Genomic DNA, 26,651 nt, shown 5'->3' with positions numbered 1-26,651 from the left:
ACACACAACACATGACAGAGTGGGACACTTACCGAGCCCTTTCATGGCCTTCCTCAGGGTCTGGGCATCTTCGGTGGCATTGAATCCTGAAGCAGCTTTGACGGTGCCTCCTTTGGTTGCCTGAGCACAGAGAAAGACACGAGTGAGAAGCAGCAACTTACTGACACAGAGGCATCTCATTCAGCAAACATTTGCTGAGCACCTACCACGGGCCAGACACTATTCTAGGTGCTGCGTTTACAGCAGGGACCATGGGAGATGAGGCTCTTGCTCCCATGGAGCTGACTGTTCTAGTTCAGGGGGGAGTGGAGGCAGGGACAGACAGTAAACAAGCCAACAAATACGTATTCCACCGCGTGCCAGGTGGTGAGAAGTGCTGTGGAGCAGAGAGACAGGTCCTGGAGGTGCTCCTCTGAGGAGTGACATTTAGGCTGAGATCCCAATCACATGAAGCAGCTGACCGTGTAAAAATCATGGGGGGAAGTGTTACAGGCCGAGGAAACAGCTAAGGGAAAGGCCTAGCGGCTGGAACTAGCTTTTACGGGAGCAGCAGGACAGAGGCCAGTGTGGCTCACGTAGGTGGGCAAAGGAGAGTGGTAAGATCAAGTTACACGACAGTCCACACACAAAAAGGGGGAAAATCAAACCTGAATCCGATCAAGCCTCTAGAGACAACTTACCGCATACAGAAGAGGCATGAAAATGTTAACCCACGCCACAGGGTTGGGAACAAACACATTTCAAGGGGAATTAGAAAAGAGAGAGATGGAGGGGAACTATAGCTAAAAAGAGATTTAAAAAGCATCTCAATTATCACAATGGGTGAACTTTATTAGGATCCTGAATCAAACAAACAGTAAAAAACAATATGACATTTATGGTACAATTGGAAATTTAAACATTGACTTGATATTGATGACATTAAGAAATCAGTGCTAACATTTTTAGGTATGATAATGGTATTGGGATGCTTTGATTGTTTTTAAGCGTTTTCATCTTATACGTATTGAAATAGTTTACAGATGAGATAATATGGAATTTGCTTCAAAATAACAAAGGTGGGGGGAAATAAATGAAGAGAAAAAGAAATAACACTGACCATGAGTTAATAATTATTGATGGGTACAAAGGGACTGTTTTTAATATTCGGTCTACTTTTGTATGTGTTTACACTTTTGCATAATAAAATTTGTTTTCAAAGAAAGAAGGAAAGAAGAAGGGTGGGAAGGAGGGAGGGAGGGAGGGGAAGACAGAGAGAGAGAGAGAGAGAGAGAGAGAAGGAAAGGAAAGGAAAGGAAAGGAAAGGAAAGGAAAGGGAGAAAGAGAGAAAGGAAAAAAGAAAGAGTAGAGAGGTGGGCTGGAGCCAGAACAAAGCAGCCTTCACAAGCCAGGTGAAGAGTTTATGTTTTATTCTAAGTGCAGTGGGAAGTCCCTGACAGGTTTTAAGCAAGGGGATGGGGGAGATGATCAGATACATGTTTAAAAGATCATTCAGGCTGCTGTAGGGTGATGCAGACACTAGTTGAGAATCTGGGTCAAGATCCAGGGACAAGGATGAAATAGTAAAGATTAAATTGAATGATTTAATTTGCTCCAAGGATGTACTATGGGCCATCTAAAGGAATGGATGGTTTTTATACCCGTAGACAATTCTCTAGCAAGTCAGACTTGAGCTCTATGAGCTAGTCCATCTTGGCCTGGACCTCTCAGGCCCTCTCTGGCCCACATCAAGCCCATCCAAAGGCCTCAGGTAGCAGAGAGGGTGGGCCTCATCTGCTGAAAGACCAGGCTTTCAGCTCCTAGACACGGTCAGCATCCAGCACTTAGTTATCACACTCATACACCCATGAGAGGAATGTAGAAATCTATGACGTTAATTTCTATAGGCACTTATGGGTTGAATTGTACCTCCCCTCACCAAAAAAAAAAAAAAAAAGAAAGAAAGATATGTTGAAGTCCTAAGCCCCAGTACCTCAGAATGTGATCTTATTTGGAAAGAGTCAGTGTAGATATAATTAATCAAATTAAGATGAAGTCATACTATAGTAGGTTGAGTCCTTAATCCAATGTGAGTGGTGCCCTTATCAGAAAACAGCAAGTGAAGACAGACACACACAGGGAGGACACCACATAACAGTGAAAGCAGAGAAATAGGAGTTAAGCAGCTGCAAGCCAAGGAATACTTAAGATTTCCAGCAAACCACGAGAAGCTAGAAAGAGGCAAAGAAGGAATCTCCTACAAGTTTCAGAGGGGTCATGGATGTGCCAATCCTTGATTTTGGATTTCTAGCCTCCAGAACTGTGAGACAACAAGTTTCTACTATTTTAAGCCACCCAGTTTGTGGTACGTCTCTATGGCAGCCCTAAGAAATTAACACAGGCACTTTACTTCTTTTCTTCCGCTACATACCGGCAGTAATAAGCAAATTAGAGATTTTCTGTCAAAATTCCAACATGGCCTAAGTCGGCCCTTGGCCCACCATGAGACAGCTTTCTTAGCCAAATGTTTCACAATGTTCTTTTAGAACTCCAGTATTGAAAACATTTTGAACGGTACTCAAACGCTGCTGAATTCAACTTTAAAGCAAACTGCATTGCTGAGGGATACTATCATGGGATTAAAATTAATACCTAACAAGATGAATCAATACAGGGACTTGCAAACATGGTTCAGCTTATCAATTAGCATTCCTAGAGACTCTTTTTTTCCAGGAAAAAGATAAGCTTGGGAAATTTGTTCCTGTTTGCTCTAAAGTGTCCATATCGATTAAATTCCAGGGCATAATGTACCATTACCCATTCTGGGAAGGCAGGGGATTCTACCCCAGAAAGGCTTCTTGTGGCAGCAGGCAAAGAAAACAGGGAGGATATGGGGAGGAATGACAAAAACGAATCGTAGAAATAGGTGTATTATACAATTAATGAAATATTCAGTTATTAAAATAATGAAAATGATAAAAGTCAAAAAGATTAGAACACAATGTAATGGAATACTAATCAGCAATAAAAAAGAATGGAGGAACAAACGGCTGATATGTATAGCAACATGGACGGATTGCAAAAAATATAATGCTCAGCAATAAAAGCCACACACAAAGAGTACATGCTCTATGATTCCATTTATAGGATGTTCTGGAACAGGCAAAACAATCACTATCTATGGTGACAACCATCGAAACAATGGTTGCATTTCTGGGTCATGAAGGAACTTCTTAGAGTGATGAAATGGTCTATCTTGATAGAGGAGTAAGTTACATGGTACATATATTTGTCAAAACTCACCTACCAGTAACCTTAAAAGCTATACATTTCACTATATGTAAATGAAATCTCTATAAAAAATTTTTTAAAATACTTGAATATAGTATCTATTAAAACATGTTTTCCTTTTAGAAATGTATCATATAGTCACTGCAGTGATTTGAAATTTTTTTAATTTAAGAAGAAAATTAAAAATTCGTATTTCTAGCATGTAAATAATTTTAATAAGCTACGTTACCATAGAGAAGATTAAATACATACTTAACTGTTATTTATGCTCTTATTACTACTGTTTAAAAACCATTATACACATGAGTAGGGTCTAAAGTAAAATGATGGAAAATAATTGGGAATTATAATACTGTGACTTACGTGTGCTTTTCCTTTCCTTTAAAAATATCCTTTATCTGTCCAATAAATAATAGTCATTATGGGAAAGATGAGAGCAACTGAGATAATTTTCCTCAAGTGGAAAGTACATTAAAGGGTCACTTGGTTACAGTCATCACCTGTAGGAAGGCTGTGAGCTTGTAGAGGACAGGAAGAGTGTCCCATTAATTTTAAGTCCCCAGAGCCAAGTACCATGTCTGGCACAAAATAGGGGCACTGTAAACAATTCTGAATAAATGTCCGCCATGACCAGGGAGACTCAGTTAAGAAGAAATGGATTTTAAATTAAAGTCTAAGAGATTTGGGGCAGACATGAGTCTGCCTTTGACTGGCAGGGATGATGAAGAAAATTCTAAAATGCCTAATTGAAAAAAATTAAGAGTACATTACTATTTGCTCAGGATAGTTTACACATCTACCTTCCTAAAAGAAGGCATCTAGAACTGGTGGGATCTCTAGTTCCTCTCCAGGTACAAGACTCTACTTCTATTATTCCCTCTTGAAAGAGTGAGGATCAGAATCACCCGCCTATTCAGAAACCTCGTTTGGGTGGGAGAAGGAGAGCAGATGGCCGGCTTCAGGCGTAGCCATGTTTGCAGTTAACAGGCTCAGCTTCCACCTCAGCATTGAACTTTATGGAGCTCTCTAAGGGATCTGATTCCCTGCCTGTCTCAAAGATCAGATAACCAAGCTCCCAGGAGTCTGGTCACAGCCCAAAGCAGACGGCAGATGACAAGCTCCTATGACTAGATACACCCTTCTTGATGAGCCTGTAACGGTGGGGTTCCACCAAAATTTGGACGGCACTCATCTCCTGGTTGTAGAATCTACAGGATTTTCAGTGTTTCCTTTCTTTGCCTCCATTTTCCATAATGAACATGCAGTGCTTCTGGAGAGAGAAAACTATAACTTGTTTCTGTATCTCAGGATGTTAGAAGCATTCAAAAGATTCTCTTTGAATTAATTTTCAGGGTCAAGTTACTCACCACCCCGGAAAGAAATTAAAATGGTGTTGTTAAAAAGAAACAAAAAAAGAAACTGCCTTTTCATTTCCTCCTCCCCACCTCTGTTGAGCAAACAATCCTTTACATAAGCCAACAGCCCCTGAGGAAGCACCCTGTACCTGTCTGCGGCTGGCACCAGGTCGGGTGAGGCACTCCCCAACTTACCATGGCCATGACTCTGCGTCAAGGTCGGAGTTCAGTCACACAAGCAGAAGGTCTTCTGTGATAAAACAGAGGGGAAATAACTGTGATGAGGGAAATGTCATTAAAATCATTAATCTGGATAACTTACAGTTCGCATGAAGTTAAACCACAGGGAAATAACACCCAATTTCATCAAAAGGCCAGCTGTTTGATCAGCCAAAGATACAAGGGCCAGGCTAATAATTTAAAAAGAAACTGTTTGAATAGGTAAGTCTATTACATCAGCAAAATACTTTCCTATCTGCTTTTCTGTTGGGAGATACACATTACAGAAATGATTCCTTGAAGGACATTATGTGTACTCAAGACAAGCCTAGAGTCTAAACAAGTAGATCAGAAGAGCTGCCTCCCTAGAGAGAAGAGGTAATCCAGCAGCATCAGGAAAAAGTACTGCACTCCAGCCTACACTGAGTGAGTGTGTGTGTGTGTGTGTGTGTGTGAGAGAGAGAGAGAGAGAGAGAGAGAGAGAGAGAGAGAGAGAGAGAGAGAATGACTGGCCAGCAGCCCAAGCAACATTAGACTCTTCATTTCCTAATAACCACTTTCATTGCCACCATCTCAAGACTTCAAGGTGCTTCTTCCCTTTAAGCTGCAGCCTTATACACTCCTTAGTTCTCTTCAGCAACCCCTCCTTCATCAAGAAGACTTGAATTATCAGATGTCTACTCAGTCATTCAGAATGTAAGAAATGTCTCACTGTCGGCTGGGACTCTCAGGGGCTTCTCATGATATATAGGCAGTCCTCTCAGGGGCAGGCCAATTCACTTCCTGTTTCCATATCTAAGTCCCGTGGAAAAGGCTCCTTTCCTAAGCATTTAGTTAGATCCTTGATACTCCAAGAATCAACCTAGAGTCAGAAGCATGGGGATCACCTGGGAGTTTATTAAAAATGTAAGATCTCAGGCCCTACCCCAGACCCACTGTCAAAATATGCATTTTTACAAGATTCCCCAAATATTTGTCTGCACAGCAGTTTGAAAAGCGCTGGCCCAGACAACCCTACCAAACAGCACTTTTCAATTATTCCTCCAAAATAACTAAATCCTACTTAACCCACTTTATTATCAATTAATTCACGTTTGGCCACATTCACTTTTCACCTTCCTGCTTTCCTCAGGTTCATTTCCATTCTTCCCATTTCCCATCATTCACTGCAGACTTACCTCAGGTTACACAAGGGAATGCCTTCCTGCGGCGAAATGCCAACTGGTTCTGGGGCACCGCCTGAACAAAGGTGGAAATGAGCAGTGGCTTCAGGGACAGTGAAGAGATAAGGCTGCTGGAGCAGAGGGCTCATTCCAGGGAAGGCTCAGAAATGAGGTTGGAAACGCAGGCAGGGAACTGATTAGTAAGAGCCCAACTGAGGAGCTGGACTATATACTGTAGGCAACGGGAAAACTGTGAAAAGGTTTTGGCTTTTGAAGAGAAATGATACAACAAAAGACAGACGTTAGCAAGGTACTATACTGCAGGGTAGCCTGGAACGAGAGACAAAGGGTCAGGAAGGCTTGAGATACTACTACAGGGACAGACAGACAGAGGCGAAGACATGGGTAGGGTGTGTGTGACACACATGAGAGAGATGTGGCAGAATTCTTTGTTGGACTTAGTGGTGCATGGGCTATATGGATTTATTCATTCAATCACCAAATATTCATGAAGCACCTCCACATTCCAGACACTGCTGTATTTGATGGAGACAATAAGACAAAGAACCTGCCTTCACACAGCTGACAGTCTGCCAGGAGAGACAGACAACAAATAAACAAATGAGTAAATAAGATAATTGCAGATACCAGCAAGATGGAAATACAACAGGAAATGGAGCAGGGGTTAGCACACTACAGCTCATGGGCCAAATCCTGTTTCTGTGCAGTCTGCAAGGCAAGAATGGTCTTTACATTTTCAATGACTGACAAAACCATCAAAAGAACAATATTTCATGACATATGAAATTATATGAATGCAAATTTCAGTGTTCATAAATATAGTATTAGAGCACAGTCACTCTCTCTCGTTTACATCTTGTCTATGGCGGCTTTCAAGTTACAACAGCAGAACTGAGTAGTTGTGACCGAGACTGTGTGGCTCAGAAAGCTCAACGTATTTACTATCTGGCCCTTCACGGAAAAAGTTTGCTGAACCCTGGTTTGGAAGATGATGGAATCAGGTTACTGGAAAGGAGCTGGCCTGGACAGGGCAATCAGGGAAGCCATCTCCAAGGAGATGACATTCAAGCTAAGATCTGAATGAGAAGGGGCTCACCATTCAAAGTTCTGGAGAAGTTTCAGGCAGAGGGAGCAGTTGGTGCAACGGCCCTGAAGCAGGAATAAACTTACCATGTTTGAGGGCTGGACAAAAGCTTCAAGAACAAGGGTCAGAGTAGCATGAGATGGGGATGGAGAAGGGCCAGGACCAACTATGGGGGCTGGAACAGGTGCGTCTTTCTCAGTTGCCCAGCATGTACTAGGGAAGCCGTGAATGGGACTTTTTGAGACTTTAATGGGCCTTAGCCACTCCTTTGTCTGGAGGCCCTATTTCATATCATGTAAATTATCAAAATAGTCCCATATCCATATTTAATATAAGTAATATGTGAGTTGGATTGAACTGCTGTTGATTGGTTGACAACCTGGCAGACGCAGCTTTTAGAACTAAGGGCCCTCCCTTTGCTTCCATGCAGTTTTGGACTAAATGACAAGGAGTGAGAAGGAAGGGAATGGAATAAGGAGGCAGGGAATGGGGACACCTCCCACAAAAGCCAGACAATAATACAAACACTCCTGGTCCTTTTGACCACATCAAGAAGTGGAAAGACTGTTTGAGCAGAGCCTTCTGGAAATACTGAGTGTTAATATTCAACGAGCTAGAAATATTTTACTAAAGGAAAAAATGTATCATACTTGAATACAGGGTGCTTTTAGCCAGACAATTTATTTTGAAACTTGGACAGCACACAGTGTAAGCCAATTTATATAGAGACAGCTACTGTATATTTTTCATTTACTAGGACCGAACAAGTTTCTAAATAAGAGAAATGAATGCAGTAAATGGTACTCCTTGATTCTTTCATTAGATATCAGATAATCCATATAAAGTGAATCCACACAAATGCTTACTAGCACAAACGTCTGGCGCCCAGTTCAAGTCTTAGTAACTCTTGGCAAGTATGGGGAAGGAGCAGAAAGGAGAGCAAGGAACCCCTCAAACCCCTCCCCCAAATACAAAATTGCTGTAGGCCCCTTCTTAACTGCACAAATGGTCAGCTCCCAGGGGACAAAAGGCCCTTCTCCCTGAAGCTCCACCTGTAAGTCCTCTCACCTTTCCCACCGCCCTGCAGAACCAAGGATTCCTGACAGGAATCCTTTTCTGCCTCAGCTTCCTTGATTCATTTATTTCCTCTCTCTGAAGGCCGGCCTACGATTCCATAAACTGAACAATATGACCAAGTGCACAATGGCTCAGATTTTGTGTTGGGGTTTGAAAAGCTCCTTGGCTGCTCATGGGTGGGGCAAAATAATTAGCAACTGTGGCTCAGCTTTGACCCCTGTAAAATGCAAACACACTCAAGATGGGGTGTGGTTCAAATGACCCTAAAAGCACCAGGACTCTTCCAGATGGAAAGATGGAGACTGAAGGGACCATATGTTTGTAACATCCAAAAAAAAAAACAAACCTAAGGATTAGGCAGTATGTGGGTGGGAAACTGCAACTTCTTTATAATATCAGAACTCTAAAAGGAGGGCTCATGGTAGGGCTCCTGAAGCTTTTAAGATACAGTTTTAGAGCAACTGAAAAGAAACCTGAGAACTAAACATAAGAGACCCACCCCAATAGAAGTGATGTAAGGCTATAATAAGTTGTAAATAAGTTCAACCTATATCAGGTAAGACTACAAAAATTTGCAGGAATCATTTCTTATCATGGATTTGTAAAGAAAAATTAGGTATGTCGAGAACACATCCATAATGTTTTTCCGTTGAATGTCTAGAAGGGTAATTATGACACCATCCCACAAATTGCCCTACTGTATCACTGCCAGAAATTGACAAGCCAGGTTCTGACTCAAGTATAAAGTTCCTTATGTCCCTGTGGCATACGGCAGGTATATGGAATGAGGACCTTTGATTTCAAGTAATATTTCAGTACACCATACATGGAGGCATCTGTGTGGTACATTCCTCCCCACACACCCAGAATCTGGAAAGCAGACAAATTAGATTGTTCCCTGAGCATTAGACTAGTAAAATCAGCAAATAACCATCAAAACAAAGATACACAAATTCATTTCAAGGAGAAAAAATGGCTCCTGAGCTAAAGCCAACTTGCTGAAAGGTATTAGCATATTTAAAGAAAAAGTGTGTCCATTGGCAATGCAAGCTCCACACAAAGTCCTCAGAGAGGCTTACTCTGACATAGTCATCAAAGCCATGTCCTAAGGAAAGAGTGGCTTGGCTCCAGGATCCAACAGTCCAGGGTCAGATATGTGAAGATGAATTTTAGCCACCTAAAACCTTTGTTCTGCTTCTATGGTTGCCAACCAACCTCTGGACTCGAGTCTGGCTTCCCATATAGCCCTGTCTACACAGTACTGGAGCATGAGGATTTTTGTCTAAGTAACAATTCTATTTCTTAATGTAAATAAATTAGCAGAGTGTGTAATTGCGTGTGAATACGTGTGTGTGGTAAGCCCATAAATATGAACCTGTCCCTAAGTGTTGAATCCCTTCTTGATGTGCCGATGAATACAGTTTCTCTGGTTCTGCTGAATGTGGCACCACAATAAATTCACCCTGGTACTGGATGCTGTTCTTAAGATCCTGACTTAATTTGGGACCTCCATTCAAATTCGTAACATTGACCCACATCCCAGGACTGGAAACCATAACGTTCATTATGAAGGGATTTGCTGTCCTTGTGGCACATTCTTACTGAATCTCTCGCTTCCTCAGAAGAACACATGTGAGTGAGTCATTCACCATTTTTCTTTGGTACATGGTTTCATTTTACATCCCACAGAAAGACAAATTTAAACTTCTAGGCTGCGGATTTGTGGAGGGTGTGACTGAGCACTAGGGTTTTCAAAACTGTCTACGAAATAGGAACATGAAAGCAACTCTTTTTCCTTGGAACTTGGATTCTTCTAAAGGTAAAGTAAGTTTGTTTTTTGTGGCTTTTTTTTTCTTTTCTTTTTTTTTTTGCAGTGATGGAGTTTGAGTCCAGAGAAATAAACATTTTCAAAGGCCAAGTGTGTAAGCTAAATGAATGCAGACAAATTTGGAAGCCTGCCTCCTAAGTAACCTTGGAAAAGAATCTATTCCAACTCAGCACCTGGCAAGTAACTTACTGACAGACTTTTGTTCAGATTTTAGCTACTTATTCACAGCATTGTGGGGGACAATAGTAATAATAATTTTGATCCACAAATAATTTTAAAACACATATTTTACATATAATTGACAATATCCCCACTCCTTCTCTAGCATCCCTGTATCAGGCCAGTCTATTAAAGTTTTCACTCTATGCCAATGATTCCTTTGTTTACTCTATTCCAATGATTCCTTTGGCGGGGGAAGGAGGAAAGGAACATTATTAAATACTCCTCTACATTATCTTAATTAGTTTACTCAATAACCTTTGGAGTCATGGAGATTAGAAAAATAAAAAGAGCGCTGAGATGGCCGAAATGATTGATGGGGAGCTGGCTGTGTCCGGCACCCTGTTCAATGCTTGCCTTGCTAAATATATTTCTACTTCACTTAATACCTGGGTTTCCCCAGGCACAATTCAGGTAGGGAACAACTCAAAGCATATTCTAATAAATTATATGTAGCTACCCTAACTTGGGCTCTCTGGATACTGTATTCAGTTTGCATAGCAGAGTGCTTCAGACTTTCCTAAGTGATATTCTTTTCTTATCCGAGGGACTCTTGGTACCACCTGGGAACTGGAGACTCTGGAACTCTAGTTGGCTGGTTTTTTGTTGGTGGTAGGGTTTTTGAACTATTCTGCCTTTTCATTGTAGATAAACCAGATTCCCCTCCTCTCAGGCCAGTGACCATAGAAACAAGCTGCTGCTTGCTCGTAACACTGATTATTGCTCACAGTCATGAGACTGATACGATAGTTTCACTGATGTTTCATGGTCATTCATTTAACAAACATTATCTGAATGCCTGCCCTATGCCTGGTATTGTTCTAGGCACTAAAAGGCACACTTTAATTTCTACTTATACACTCTATGCAATAACAGAAAATTATCCTCTATGCCTTGTCTGTTCAAGAATAGCCTCTCGTTAAAAAAATACCCTGAAGGCTGTTGATGACTCCGTTGAACTTCCTTCTCAGTGCAAGGCTTCTTTACAGTGTTTGTGAATGGTCATCTCACAACCTTGAGTCATCCTTCCTCTGGTCATAGGACTCACTCCTTCACGGGGCAGGCTCGGCCACTGCTAAGTGGCTCAGTATCGGGAAAGCTGGCCTTGTACTCTTTGTTCTGTGCTCTGGAGCTAGTCTCAAAGGAGATTAGAAATAGTGACCCTGTTTGATTATGTTTATACTAGTGTTAACCATATTAATATAATAAAAATATTAACCAGTATGCACCAGTAGGGAGAGCAAGAAGGAATGCCAGAAATAGCTCCCCTAGCTTTTGCTATGATCCAAAAATATTATGGGCTTTCATTTAAAGCTATGGCTTTGGCACAGCCCTGGCATGTTCTCTCAAGCCTTAGATGGCAGTTACTTATGTTGTTAGAGGCAGTGCCCCTCCAGACCTAACACACAACTATTCTTTTGCTCTTCCAGACTTGATTTTAACCCTTTTCTAGATCAAAATGTTAGGCTAACCACAGGTGAGAGCAATTCTAAGGCTGAAATTTATGTACATAAAGAAAGCAGGAATAGAAATGCGGGGAGAGAGGATGTTTGCCCCTAAGAGAGCTCGTTTCTGCTGGATTGTCAGGGTAAAGAAGACTTTAGAGCGTGCCCAGCCCACCCCTTCGTTTTGTAGCTAGGAAACAGCCCTGTCTACAGCTAAGTGGTGGGTAATGTGTGTGGTAATAACGTGTTAGGTTTGCTCGTCTGTCTGAGGTCTGGCAGGTGCTGGCATTGTGTGTAGTACAGGTTTCCACTAGGAAGAGAGAATCCTTCTGATGAGAAACAGCAGCGGGTAGGTCCAAATCTGAGGTCGGTGCAGCCAACTTCACAGCCTGGTTGCTAATTTCACACGATGGCCATTCCGAAGGGGCAGGATGTCCTCCTTCTAAGACCACACCACCCTTCCTTCACAACAAAGTGGCTGGAGCTCAGAGCCCCAACACTTGGGTTCAGAAACCTCTTATACACACTTCCTAGCTGTATGGTTTGAGGCAAGTTATTATTTCTCTGTATTTCAATTTCCTCATTGGTAACATGGAATTAATAACAATAATTACTTTATAGGGTTGTAGTAAAGAGTAATCAAGTTATTTATCACGTCAAGTACTTAGAAAGGCACACACAATACGTACTCAACAAATGTTAGCTATTCTTTTTATTCCTTTTCCCTCCAAGGATCCCCCACAGCTTCACATTCTAGCAGCACCTGTTTAGTGAGTTAAGGTGTGGGTTACCAACTCTACTCACATTAAAAACAGCTGTGGTGTACAGAGTTCAGGCTTTCATGTCTACCAACATATCAAACCAGGGTTCCCTTATGGTTCTTTTGGCCACCAAGTCAATGAGGTCCTCTGTGTGTGTCTGTCCTCTGACAAAATCATTGTTCGCACAGTGGTCTAAATTCTAAGACATCATTCTCCCTGGTACTTACCATATTCCCATCCTGGACCCCCACTTTCCTGCTTCTAATTCTTAACAGTGACTTGCACCCTGTGTGCCTACAAGAAATGCCTACTGACTTTAATGAAACGAGATGCTCCTGCAGCCAGAGGAACGCTATTAATTGCCTTGGCTCCTTGGGCTTCCTTGGAGGCCTGTTCTCCCCCGTGGCCCTTCCCAGGCTTCCCCAGTCTCCTCTCACTTGTTTCTGAGCCCCGTGGTATTCTCTAAAGAAACCTTAGCATAGCTTTGATTACTCCAGTTACACTGGGGTTTATCTTCCACCCACATAGGAGAATGTATTCTCTATCTTGAGGTAGGCAGGGATTTCTTAGAACACACAAAAAAAAACACTAGCCATAAAAGACAATATTGATAAATAAACATTATTCTGAGTGAATGAAGCCAAGCAAAGTATTTATATGAAATTCTAAAACAAGCAAAGCTAATGTATACTGCTAGAAGGAACACAAGTGGTTGCCTGGGGTGAGGGATTGGGGAGGAAGTGATGAAGCAGAGGGTTCAGAGGAGCACGAAATGGAATGTTAGGGGGTAATCAAAATGGTCCTCATCTTGATTGGGGTAGTGGTACCCAGATGTATACATTTGTCAAAACTCACTGAACTCACCTCATACCCATTCTAATGGCTACTATAAAACAAAACAGAAAATAACAAGAGTTGGTGAAGATGTGGAAAAACTGGAACACTTGTGTACTGCTGGTGGGAGTGTAAAATGGTACCACCACTATGGAAAATAGCATGCTGAATCCTCAAAAAGTTGAAAAACAGAATGATTACTATATGATCCAGCAATTCCACTTCTGGGTATATATTCTGGGTATATGTACTTCTGGATATATATACACTTCTGGATATATATATATATATATATATATATATATATAGTGCCAAAAATGTATACACATTTTAAGAAAGAAAAACTGTTAAAATTGTAGTACTCAATATATACCAATAACAAAAGATGAATACAAGTCACGTTTGATTTCTGCAGTTACAAGAGGTGCTCAAAGTGGTGCAGATACTTCTGATTATGGCAAACTACTGCTTGAGCAAAGTTGACTAAAGTGTCCACTTGCATACATTTTTTTGGCACCCCCAGTGTGTGTGTGTGTGTGTGTGTGTGTGTGTGTGTGTGTATTTTTTTCTCTCAAAAGAATTGAAAGCAGGGACTCAGTGATATATCTGTACACCCATGTTCACAGCAGTGTTATTTACAATAGCCCAAACATGGAAGCAACCCATGTGTCAAATGACAAATGAATGGATAAAAAAATGTGGTACATACATACAATGAAATATTAGTAGGCCATAAAAAGGAAAGAAATTTGTCACATGCTACAGCATGAATAAACCTTAAGGACATGATACTAAGTGAAATAAGCCAGACACAAAAGGATAAATACTGTATGATTCCACTTAAAATAGGTACTTAGAGTAGCCAAATTCGTAAGACAGAAAGTAGAATGGTAGTGCCAGGGGGTGAGAGAAGGGGCAAATAAGGAGTTATAGTTTAGCAGGTACAGAATTTCAGTTTTGTAGATGAAAAGAGTGCTGTGGATGGATGGTGTTGATGGTTGCAAAACAATGTAAATGTATTTAAAAATAATTAACTGTATACTTAAGAACTGTACACTTAAAAATAGTTAAGACAGTAAATTTTATTTTCTGTATATTTTACAAATTTTTTTTTAAAAAATGTGAACTCCTTAAAAAACCCTCACTGAACTAACCACTTAAAATCTGTGCATTTTATTGTATATGAATTATAGCTCAATAAAATTTTATATATATTTTATAATATATATTATATATTAATTATATAATTATATAATTAATATATAATTAATATATATAAATTTTATATATAAAAAAATATATATATATATAACCTAAGAGGCTATGGCCTCAGTTTTATAGGTTGGCAGTGGCCTCTCAGGGAAAGCATATAGCTGTTACCCTTCGCTCTAAGGCAAACTTCTAAGGCAAACAATATCCACTCTAAGGCAAACTTCTAAGGCAAACTCAGTGGAATCCAAAAATCTATATAGATTTGCACAGCATACAGCATCATGGGTAAAATCATGTCTCCTCGGGTATAACAATTATTCAAAGAAAAAAAATCTGTCCAGCACAGTTAGGTTTTGCCACAGTTTATATCATGTTTCCTGATCCATTTTCAGAGTTCTGTTAGAGTCAAATATCCTCAAGGAAACATGAAAGGTAACTTAATTCCATGTTCCTCCTTCAGAAACACCACAGGTAAACCATTCCAGGCAAGTAAGAATCTAAAGCGGGAACCCCAACTAGTTGATCACAAGATACGGGCATTATCTCCAGTTCTCGTCTGTTCTATTACCAGGAAGTCTCATATGTCCACCTGCACTTGGGTCACCTCTGGCCTCTCCTTATGAATCACAAACTACAGGCCATCATATCCTGAGACCTAAGTTCCAAGGTTAACCAGTACTCTTGATAGCTGTTGCCTCAGCAATCAGAAGTCTTAGGGATATAACAAGAGGAGCACCTCATCAGAAAAAAAGAACCTTGAATCTAGTATCTGGTCTTTCTCATATAATCTTTCCCAGAGACTCTAAAATCCACTCCATCTTTCTTTACAAAATCCTTGTGATACAGAAAGGAAATAGACAGACTAAACCTGAATAAGAAACTAAAATACAGTAAGTAGTCTCCTCTTATCCACGGTTTTGCTTTCTGTGGTTTTAGTTACCCACGGTCATCCACAGTCCAAAAATACTAAATTTAAAGTTCCAGAAATGAAAAATTCATAAGTTTTAAATTGTGTGTAGTTCTGAATAGCGTCAGGAAATCTCGCACTAACCCACTCTGTCCCGCCTAGGATGTGACTCATTCTTTGTCCAGTGTATCCACGCTGTACACGCTACCTGCCTGTTAGTCACTTAGCAGCTATCTCGGTTATCAGAGAGAGAGGGACAGAGACCACATTCACATAACTTTTATTACAGTATATTGTTATAATTGTTCTATTTTATTATTAGTCATTGTTGTTCATCTCTTACTGTGTCTAATTTACAAATTAAACTTCATCATAGGTATGTATGTATAGGAAAAAACAGTATATATCAGATTCAGTATTATCCACAGTTTCAAGGATCCACTAGGGATCTTGAAATGTATCCCCTGCAGAGAAGGGGGGGACTACCGTACAAGGAGGGAAGGGATTTGCAGTGAGTCCGGTGAGAAAGCCAAACATGCAGCCAGGCTTCCTGCTGTCCTAAGTCTTATTTGCCTGTAGGTAGGAAAACAGGTATTACGCAGCCCAGTCCTTTCTTCACCAACATGACCACTTCTATTTGCCATAAGAGATGAAACATCTTTCCAGACGAGCAGGAAAAGCAGCTGAGTTTTCCTTTGTAGATTTACACTGGCTCAACCATGGAGATCTGGAAGTGAGCTGACAATAAACACTGCTCTCAAGTGTCCCATTTGATTCCGATGCCTCCCATGCTATGCAAATATTCTAGCTTTGTGGGCATCTCCCCCTCCCCCTGGATCAGCCACTCCTTCAGTGGGTGAGGACAGGGTTCTATTTACAAATTTTTCCAGAATTCAAGCTGACTCTGGCAGAAAAATACAAAAACAGAACTGTTAAAAGGCTTCCACAGGGGATTTCTGAATCACATGGGGAACTTGTTATTTCTGATGCAGCCTCTCTCAATTTTTCATTAAAAACTTCATGTAGGCATGGGGAAGCAAAGGAAGAAAGTCATGACAAAACAAAAAAGACTAGGACTGACATTATCTCGTCAGAAGCTGAGAAGAACTGAAACTAAGTTAAGGCAGATTGGGGGGGAGGGGCGGGGAGGACGAGGAGGGGGAGGAAGGAGAGGGGAGAAGAGAAGAGATGGGTTATACCTCTCTACCAGCTCTGCCTGATGTGGGGAATCCATCTAGAAAACCCCACCCCAGCCTACCACCTGAGTTGAGCTGTGAGATGGACCTATTACTGACCCTAGTCATGCCCAAACCAGCCAAGAGATGTTGGGAGTGAACACCATCAATGAGAAGAACCCTAGCAGAAATGCATGCTGGGAAGTACTATAGGTATATATTAAGTTTATTGCTATTTTTAGCTCAGAGGACCAGCATTGGGGGTAGCAAAAGATGCTGCGTCAGAGGCAGGGAGGAACAAAGAGAAAACCAGCTTGAAACTGGGAATTGGACAACACACCATATAAACAACTTTCTCTCCTGCTTAAGGCTGATGTCAACACAAAAAGGTGCACAGGGTGGGACTTAGATGTTCTGCTCACCCTGTCTTTTAACAGATATAGTTCCTATAGCTGCACTGTACGAGGTACACAGCCACGTGGGTTAGTGAGCAACTCAAATGTGGCCAGTGCGACTGAGAAACCAAATATTTAATTTTGTTTAATTTTAATTAAATTTTAAAATTGAAGCAGTATAAAATATTTTTCCTTTAAACATTGCACGGTGCAGTGCACACGTCAGGCCCATTGCATCTTTTTGAGTATTACATCTAATCATATCACCAACCTAGTTGGTGTCAACAGATTTATTCACTTTGAATATTTTTCTTTGCACTGATGCAACACTTTTAATGTGTTTATTTGTATGTTTTTACATATGTAACAAGTTAACAGTGATCATCTATGAAAATTATTTGTAATTAAATTTAGATACTTATTATTTTAAGTATCACAAATTATTTTCTAGTTTAAAAAACAAGTATGGACATATTTTAAAATTTAAACAAGGCATGTCACTAATGTGGAATAAGAGAGACCGAATTGGAATAAGACTTAGATGCAGTTTTAAAAGTGTTATGCTTTTAGCTTCAAAGTCAAATTAATTCTAAAAAAGATGAACCAATATTTTCAACATGGATGCAAATATTTAAGGAAAATTATTTTTTGGTACTCAATTCAGATATTGGAAAACTTTTAAGTATGTTTGAAATAATTTGGGTATGTTAAACTATGTGAAAACTAAATTTTATAAAATCTAAATATCAAGTATTTCTGATAAAAATTTAGTATTCGAATTCAGATGTTCTCTCAGTGTAAATTACATATCAGGCTGCTAGGCTGTTAAAACCTAGTGTGAAAAGTGTAAAATATCTCATTAGTAATTTTTATATTGACTACATGTTGAAATGATAATACTTTGGATCTATTGGGTAACATAATCGCTATTATTAAAGTTAATTTCACTTTTCTCTTTTTACTTTTTAAAATGTGACTAGATAATCCAAACTTACATTTGTAGCTCACTTTATATTTCTATTGCATAGCACTGCTCTAGACATATCTCACTTTATTTAATAATTATTACAGCTATTGTTGAGCACTTATTTTATTACGTATCCGATACCGTTCTAAACACTACATGAATATTCAGATTATCACTTTAAGTCTCACAACAAAAAAATGTTTATCTTCTTAGTGCCTTCATTTCCCTATTTATTAAAAAAAAAAAGAAAGTAAAACACACTGTGACAAAATGCTAGAGAACAAGGAAAAAGGAACAAAGCCATAGAATATTTAAAAGAAATCATATCTAAATAGCATTCTTTTCACTACTGTTTGGTTTCAACTAAACTGTTTTTCCCCCTATAAAAATATAATCCTCCAGCATGAATCCTTCTAAAAGAAATAGAGATTATCTGCAGAAGTGATAGAAAATGTAATATTAACACCTCAAGAAATCACAGAAAAGATGAAACAGAATATGCTGGTTAGCTTTTAAAAAATAACCTTTATTTATTTATTTTTAATATTAAGGATAATAAATGTACATGGCAGAAAATATATTGTCTCCTTTCATTTGTTTTAGCAACCTCGGGATTTTATGATGGCAACAATTAAGTATGGACCCTGGACAGTTGGTGCTAATTTTACTTGTGACTATTAACTTCTTCCTTCCAGCTGTTATTTAAGTTGCCTGGATGATCTGACAAACTTATTTCCCAACCCGCAGAAAGAACGTGGGTGGAGGCAGACTGCTCCACTGCAATGCTGAAAATTATGGATCTGTGCAATGTCTACGAATGGAAAAAATTAACTTTCATAGAATTTTAGAGACTATAAGGCCTTTAGCAATCGTCTATTTCCCCCTTTCATTTCATTTTGTAAGTTATTAAATCAACTCTAAGCACTGAAAAGGACATTTTAAAACAATGTAAACTTACCATCTACTTTCATTTTCTGTTTGTTCCAACCTTTTAACAGTTGTGATCACAGTATGTAGATAATTTTGTGTTCTACTCTCTCCTCTTAATTTTCCACATTACACACAATCACCACATTTATCATTTTACTAAGTTTATGTTCTTCCATCATATTGATATATTATAATTTATTCAATGTCCCTACTATTAGTTGTTGATGTTTTTTATACCATGACAACCTTTATAGTAATTACCTTTGTAGATATTTTATTCTTTTTTTTACCTATTCCTTGTGATATATAAGGTGATTATGAATATTTCCAGTTGTCCTCCAGATTTATAAGAATATTCAAAGCCCAGCAGCCATAAGCATATTTGCTTTATTTATTATTCATAATTTAATATTTAGGTGTAATATTGAACCCTACTATTGGTTTAACTTGCTTTCTAAAATTAGTAGTAGTAACATTGAATCTTTCTCTTTTTTTTCTGTTTGTATTCTTTTTTATGAATTACCTATTTGCATTTTTTGCCCATATTTAAGATCTTGGTACTTTACTAACATTTATAGAAATGATGCAAATATTATAAAATTCAGTATTTTATATCTAAAATTTATTAAGTATTTTCATAATTTAATATTCTCTTTTTAATATAGTAAAAATTTGGAAGAAAAATTTTAAATCAGTCTTATCCATCTTTTCCTTTGCACTCCTCCCTTTTATTACTTCAATGATTAGAAAAATCTCTTTTTTGGTGAAATGTTCATAACTATTGAGCTGGGTGATGAATACTTTGGGGTTCATTTTGTTATTCTCTACTTGGTTATATGTTGGAAAAATATCCATAATAAAAACTTTTTTTAAAAGTATCTGTTTTCCATTGCTAGAATAGTGAATTTAATTTCTACAAGTTTTTCTCCCACCCCTTTCATGTTCCCAGTTGAGGAAACTCTTGCCCGGGAGGATAACGCAACTCTCTTACTGACTCATCTTGTTTCCCACCCACTAAACTTGGCCACAGCCTCTTCTTCTTCAGGCACAGCAAAAACACCCAAAGGCAGGGCTATTTAGAAAAGGCTAGAATTCAATTTAAAAAGTTTCGCTAGAAGATCCTAACTAGCTGGGGCTTTATTCCTACAAAATTACTCCCACCCTCCCCAATCTGTAAGACAGGGTCAGACGAGGATGTGCTGATAAATTTAACAGCTGATTCTCTAAGAAAAGAAATCCCTGATTCATAGGCATTTCTTTGGTGTAAATATTTCCAACATGACTGCTTTCAAGTTACTAATGTGTTGTCACTGACCTTAGAGAGTGGAATAGACAGGCAGTAGTGCACCATTGTGTAGTATTTCCACTGCACAGACATGATAGACATAAATAACCTCAAGAGCATATATAATAGCAAATGGTAGTAAAATCGGAAGTGATGAATTGTTTTTTAAATATAACATTTATAAATATTTATATTTTAATATAATTTATTTACTCCTAAGTTCATATAATTTACTTATTTACTTTTTAACAATGGCTATACTTAACAATCAGCTCACAAAACCCCTGAAATTTTAACCATCAGCTCTACTCCGCTGATACAAGGATGCAAAGGACGCTCCAGCATACCACTGGGAGACAGAACAGTCATGAAAGCATAATGTGTTTTTAACTGTAGTAAAATACACATAACAAAATTTACCATTTTAAGTGTACAATTCGGTGGCATTAATTGCATTCACAATGTTGCACAACCATCACCACCATCCATTCCCAGAACTTTTCCATCATCCCAAACAGAACTCTGCATCCATTAAACACTAACTCCCCAATTCCCCCTCACCTTAACCCCTGATAACCATCATTTTACGTCCTGTCTCTATGAATTTGACCATTCTAGGTACCTCATATCGGTGCACTCATATGCTTGTCCTCTTGTGTCTGGATTATTTCACTTAGAATAATGTTCTCAAGGTTCATCCATGTTTGAGCATGTATCAGAATTTCATTCCTTTTAAGTTGAAAGAAGGATTTTAAGACCAACACTGAGGGCCACCTTTGGTGTCCAGACAAGCATGCTTGGCCTGGAGGAAGGGTGTGTGGGTGTCCCTCCACCTTCTCACTTCCAAGGAATAAGCCTAGCCCAGATTCAAGGAAGTGTCCACTCAAAGCATAGCACTGATGGGAAGGCCCCAGGGCACCTTTAATAGGGAGCACAAAGAACCTGGAAAGGGTAGACCGTGCCATGTGCAGATTGACTTTCTCATTATGTTTATCTTTTCAATAAATCCACATCAGTATTTCAACCTAAAAGAAGTTCACACACCTCAATGGTTGTGAAAGCGGTTCTCTGACGGAGAGCATCACCACCAACTGGGAACTTGTTAAAAGCGCAGATTCTCCAGCCCACCCCCAGACCTACAGAATCCAAAACTCCGGAGGTGGGGCCCAGCAATTTGGTTAAGAAGCCCACCAGGTGATTCTGACACATTCTTAAACTTGAGAACCACTGCTCTGGAGTAATGACTCTAGATTCCAACTACTGATGCCTAAAAAGGTTCCCAAACCATCCAATGGGTATTTCATAAGTGTAGATTCCCATTCATGATCTTCTATGATGTATGAGGGAATAGGAAAAACAACAACAACAAGAAAAAACAGGAGGAATTATAATAACGGGGGGAGGTTATAACATTAACTCTTTAAAAAAATACCTGCATAAATATGTTTCAAGATATGTGTTTGCCAAAGATTAAACAGTAGAGTTCTCAAAACCATTCACTGCAAACATGCATCACTCCTGGTAGGCCCGATCTATTATTTCACAATGTCTGTGGAACTCCAAATTCAATTATCTTCCCACATGCGAGTGCTGACTGTTCAGCCTGGAGGTGGCAGGCCAGGAATCCAAAACTAAGGGCAGAGTTCCAGTCCCTGCTTTGCCCTCCAGGTTTAACTCCGTCTATGAGGGCTACTTTATTCTAGCATCAAGCTCAGAGAATAGCGACTATAGAGCCAGGTTTCTGCAACAACATTCAACCTCCATTCTACGCTCCTTCCTCTTTAAGAGAACCTTCATGACTTTAAGGACTAGGCTTGGAAAAGGAAGAAGTAGGTACTTGCTGCAGGAGGAAATAATGATTGTTCCAAGGCAAACCCCTTCCAACTGCCACATATGGTTTATGAATGGCCATGTGACCCACTTCTGGCCAATGAGAAATAAAGACAAACCTGCCAAAAGGCTTTGAGAAAGAAATTTCCCCCAGGTAAAAAGACAACCTGCTAACTCCTCCCTTTCTTCTGTGTTTGGATGTTGTCAGGACATTGTATCTGAAGCTGTGGCTTCAAAAGGATCCTGATTAATACAGACTGTAAATGCCTCCCATGGCACTTGGGGAAAGTTCTCAAACTTTAGTGTGCACAAAAATCACCTGGGAGCATTCAGAAATACCACAGAGTTTTGGGATGCTAAACGGTACAACTTGAGTAAATCTTGGGTGGGGCCCACAGGCCTTATTTAATCAGGTTTCAGTAAGTACCCCCATGATTCTCCCACACCCTGTTCCAGGCCCTGAGTGCCACGCAGGTGGTCCCTGCATGAGACCCCATTTCCAAAACTGCAGCTCATCGTGTGTACAGACACTCAGAATCCTTACCTAAATATTCATTTTGTCCCCATCAGGTACTAAACATTGTGGGAGGAAACAAAGGAGGAGACATGATCTCGCTCTCAAGGAGCATGGAAGTTAGTAAGAGAAACAAAACAGGTGCATAACTAATCCAATGGCAAAGCAGCATGTGGTAACTATTACCAGATTTGCGGGGGGGGGGGGGGAATAAAACAAAGTCATCCCCCCCTCCAGAGTTCCAAAGAGCTCTCAGTTGACTAAGGCTTAGAAGGACAATAAGAGTTCAATAGGGAAAGAGTTTTGCAGGCAGAGAGTACAATCAAAATGAAGCCTTAGCTATGATTATGAATGGTAAAACTTACTTGGAAAAGAGTACTTAGTTTGGAGTCGGGACGAAGATTAAGGACATTAAGAGAGCAGTGGGAAACAAAGGCCAGGAAAGGAATTTTCAAAACTGGGTCATTTTGTAGCAGGCTGGGCTTAAAGGTTGAACTAAATTTTCCATCCATGGGAAATGGTACATTCATTCAGCACATCTTTGGTGAGCACCCAGTATATGTCGGGCCAGAGGGGGCTATGTGATCCCTGTCCTCAGAGGAGCTCAAAGCTGAGTGGAGGACACAGGCCTGTAATCAGACACAATAAGGTGGGATCATAAAGTAAGACCGGGTCTCATATTAATTTTTGCTCCAAAAGATGCAATAGAGCTGATTGTCCGGCTAGGTCTTATTTTCGGGGAAACAGGGTATGTCCAAGCTGAACCTTGAACAGTCAGTCATGTGTAGGACAGGGAAGCAGAGTCTTGTTTCTCCAAAGCTGAATCTCAGCCTTGATTTCCTTCCTGGGAACCAGCACGTTTTAGTCAAAAACATTCATTACATACCTGTGTTAAGCACTGTAGCAGATGCAAAATAACAGGATTTACAATCCAGGCCAGTAGTTCTTAATATAGGGTCCTTGAACTCTCTAGGACCTGTCCCCCAATTCTAATTGGTCCTGTCTTCCACAAGCCTACAGAATGACCTTGATTTCTGAGGGCCCTCCCGCTCTGCCGTCTGGGACTAGCCCTGCTCTGATTATGTGACATGCTACCCCTCCAGTGTGCCATGGTCTTGCTTTCTCATCCCCATGCCTGTGCATAAGCCCTCCTTCTCCCATCTACCCTCAGTATAAAGGTTTCCTCTCTAGGAAGCCTTCTCTGACCACCCATGATGGAGTCAGGAGCACCTCCCCTTTGCTCTAGGGCAGTCTGTGCATAATGTATCACATCATTTATTGTGCAGTCCTACAATTTTTGGTTTGTTGATTTGCTAGTTTATCTCCTCAAGGACAGGGACTCTGTGTTCCATCCCTGAATTTCTAGTGCCTGTCATATTATATAATAAATAAATGAACCTTTGTCTGTTTGGCAGGGGCCACTGACATCCTGCCTAGCTCCTGAAGACCCATCCCCAAGGTGCTGTGAGCTGCCTCTCTGCCTTAGATGCTGCCCTAAGTCTTGCTCCCACGGGGATGGGCTACCAGAATTATGGGCACATTGTCCTGGTTGGACATCTGCTCTCCACTTTTCACCTATCAGCTGGGATCTCCTGGATACTTAGAATGACCCAGGTCAACATCAAGTTCATCTTGGACAAGTAGTGTGGACACAGACCCTACTCTTCCAAAAGAGTCCAGCTCCATAGTTAATCTCCCAGCCCTGCCTTTTCTGGCTGATTCTGCACTTTTAGCTCATTATATGTTACAATAAAGTGGCACAGGACACAGAATCAGACTGTCAAGTTCGAATCCTGGCTCTCCCACTTGCTAGTAAATGACTTTGAGCAAATTACTCAACCAACCCCTTTGTGCCTCAGTCTCCTCATCAGTACAATGGGGATGATAGAACCCACCTAAAGTGGGTGAAAACTTAATAAAATAACATTGCAGGAGTTTGGCACAAGGTCAGGTTCATAGAAACACTTGGTGAACCTTAGCTCCTAATACCTGCAGCACGGAGGTTCCAGAATGCAGAGGCAGAGACCTCACAGACTAAGGCACAGTCTAGCTGCGGGGGGGGGGGGGGGGCACGCGGTCCAGGCTCTGAGCTAAGGCCAGGCCCTTCACTGCCCCATGATCTGATACCAGTGCTAGGATTTTCTCTAACAAAGGGCCCTGCCCGAGCAGGTCGATCTACTCTACAGGCTGTGACTTATCCCATCTACCTCCTCTATCTGCTTCTGCAGCTAAAGACATGTGGAACTGATTAGATAATTTCAATACAGAGCATTCCCCGCCATGCAATTCATGGCATCTTACATTCTTTTTGGAACCAGCTAAGGTATAGCCAAATGAATAAATAATCAAATTGAAATGTATGACAAGAATGAGTGATTGCTACTTCATCTCACGGAAACTGAAGCATAACTGCATGTTAGCTCTTTGTATTCAAATAAGAAAGTGTATGATCATATATTAATTTTGAGGGTGGAAAATTTGATAACTTACATTCTTCATCTGTTTCATTCTTCCTCTTCACAATGTTAGAATGGGCAGGTGATATCTGTAACTCTCTATTTTTTAAAAACTGATACTACATGATAAAAATGTACAAACAGTATAAGAAGGTCTATAGTGATAAGTCTATAATAACATCACCCCCAGCCCTGTGGCAACTACTGTTATAATTTTCCTGTGTATCCTCCCAGAAGGATTTAGTGCTTAATAAGCATATAAAAATATAGATAACCTCCATTATTCTTATATAAATGGTAGCATACCATGCAAACCTATATTTTGTGTTTTTTTTAAAAATGTATCTTCAATATCATCCTATATCTACTTCTACCAACCTGTATCACTTTTGTTTTTCTTTAAGGAGGGCGCAGCTCACAGTGGCCCATGCAGGGATTGAACTGGCAACCTTGGTGCTCCCAGCACCACGCTCTAACCAACTGAGCTAACCGGCCACCCCCTGCATCACTTTTTAAGAGCTGCGTAATATCACACTCCATGGCTATTCCATAATTTAATCAGCCCTTTACTGACAGATATTTAGGTCATTTATAACCCTTTGCTGCAACAAACAAGGCTGCAATGTACATAACCTTGTACACATGTCTCTACGCACATGTCCTAATATATCTTTGGGATAAATTCCTAGAATTCAAATTGCTGGAACAAAGGTGAATGCATTTTTTAATCTGACAAGCATTGCCCAATTTCAGGGCCATTCTTAACATGATGCTTTCATACCTGCTAGGTGTCCATGATTGGGTTTAGAAGGGTGTTCGTAAGCCCCTTGACACTGTATGAAAAATGTCAAATGTGTGTTCAGTTTTCTCAAGACAGGATTCATGGCTTTGATCAGATTCTCAAAGGGGTCTGTGACTCTGACAAAGATGAGAACCACTGAGTCAATAAGTCGTCACACAGTATCAATAAACAACAGTAGCAGAAGCTGGTGCTAAGCAGGACCCAGAAAATGCCTTCCTGAGTCACCTGGAGAGGAGTAAGAGGAAGGATGCTGAGGGATGATTACAGCACTGGGCTTGTATCTAACAGGATCTCCTCCAGGGGAGATGGCTCAATTACACAGAAGTCAGGGACCTTGCTCCCACTCACCACAAGGTCCCTCTACATTAGTTTCTGATAATGACTTACTGTTACCTCTTGAAAGGTGGGGGGAGGTGAGTGCCTTAAACCAGAGTTTTGAATTCATAGTGATTCACTGGCCATTCGTGGGACCGCCTGCTCTGTGACAAGTCAGGCTGCTCACGCTGCATTATATCTAGGCCTTAAAGGGTTAATGGTGTTGAGGGGGAAAGTTAAAGGTCTTTTCCAGAGTAATTTACAGTCAAGCCTTTAGCTGGAATTGATCTCTGCTGCTGATTATGAATAAAACATCGCTATGTTTTTGTTTTTTTTTGCCTAGCAGTCCAGACCAAGAAGCAGTATGGCAATTTACTGACCTCAAACATCTTGAACCTTTAAAAAGAATTCTTCAGAGGTGGTGGTTCAGGTTCCCACAGCAAAAGCTCTCAGTCCAGTTCAAACATAACTGAACACTAACAAGTTACTCTCATAAAACCAACAACAGGCCTTAAATAAAAATCCTAAATTCCTAGGGAAATTAAACTTTATTTTTATTTGTTTGATTTACATATATTGTGAAATGA

At 40.1% G+C, this 26,651-nt stretch overlaps 1 protein-coding gene across 2 annotated transcripts in view; it reads right to left on the bottom strand.

Moving 5' to 3' along the window:
- Nucleotides 1–26,651, bottom strand: part of ANXA4 (annexin A4) — a 54,036-nt gene that overhangs the window by 23,928 nt on the left and 3,457 nt on the right. The window contains exons 1-3 of one of the 2 annotated variants that reach the window (XM_074332113.1): nt 6,023–6,078; nt 4,821–4,875; nt 33–120 (exon numbers count right to left, since the gene is read on the bottom strand). In XM_074332113.1, coding sequence (XP_074188214.1) covers nt 33–120; nt 4,821–4,829 — 97 coding nt within the window. In that variant the 5' untranslated portion in view covers nt 4,830–4,875; nt 6,023–6,078. Of the gene's footprint in view, nt 1–32; nt 121–4,820; nt 4,876–6,022; nt 6,079–26,651 lie in introns of those variants that run through there. The other variant, XM_019718517.2, reaches the window with a different exon arrangement.

The sequence above is a fragment of the Rhinolophus sinicus genome, linkage group LG05, assembly GCF_036562045.2.
Source record: "Rhinolophus sinicus isolate RSC01 linkage group LG05, ASM3656204v1, whole genome shotgun sequence".
In the NCBI taxonomy this organism is placed as follows: Eukaryota; Metazoa; Chordata; class Mammalia; order Chiroptera; family Rhinolophidae; genus Rhinolophus; species Rhinolophus sinicus.
The sequence above is the reverse complement of the archived record's forward strand: the minus strand, read 5'-3'. Positions and strand labels throughout refer to the sequence as shown.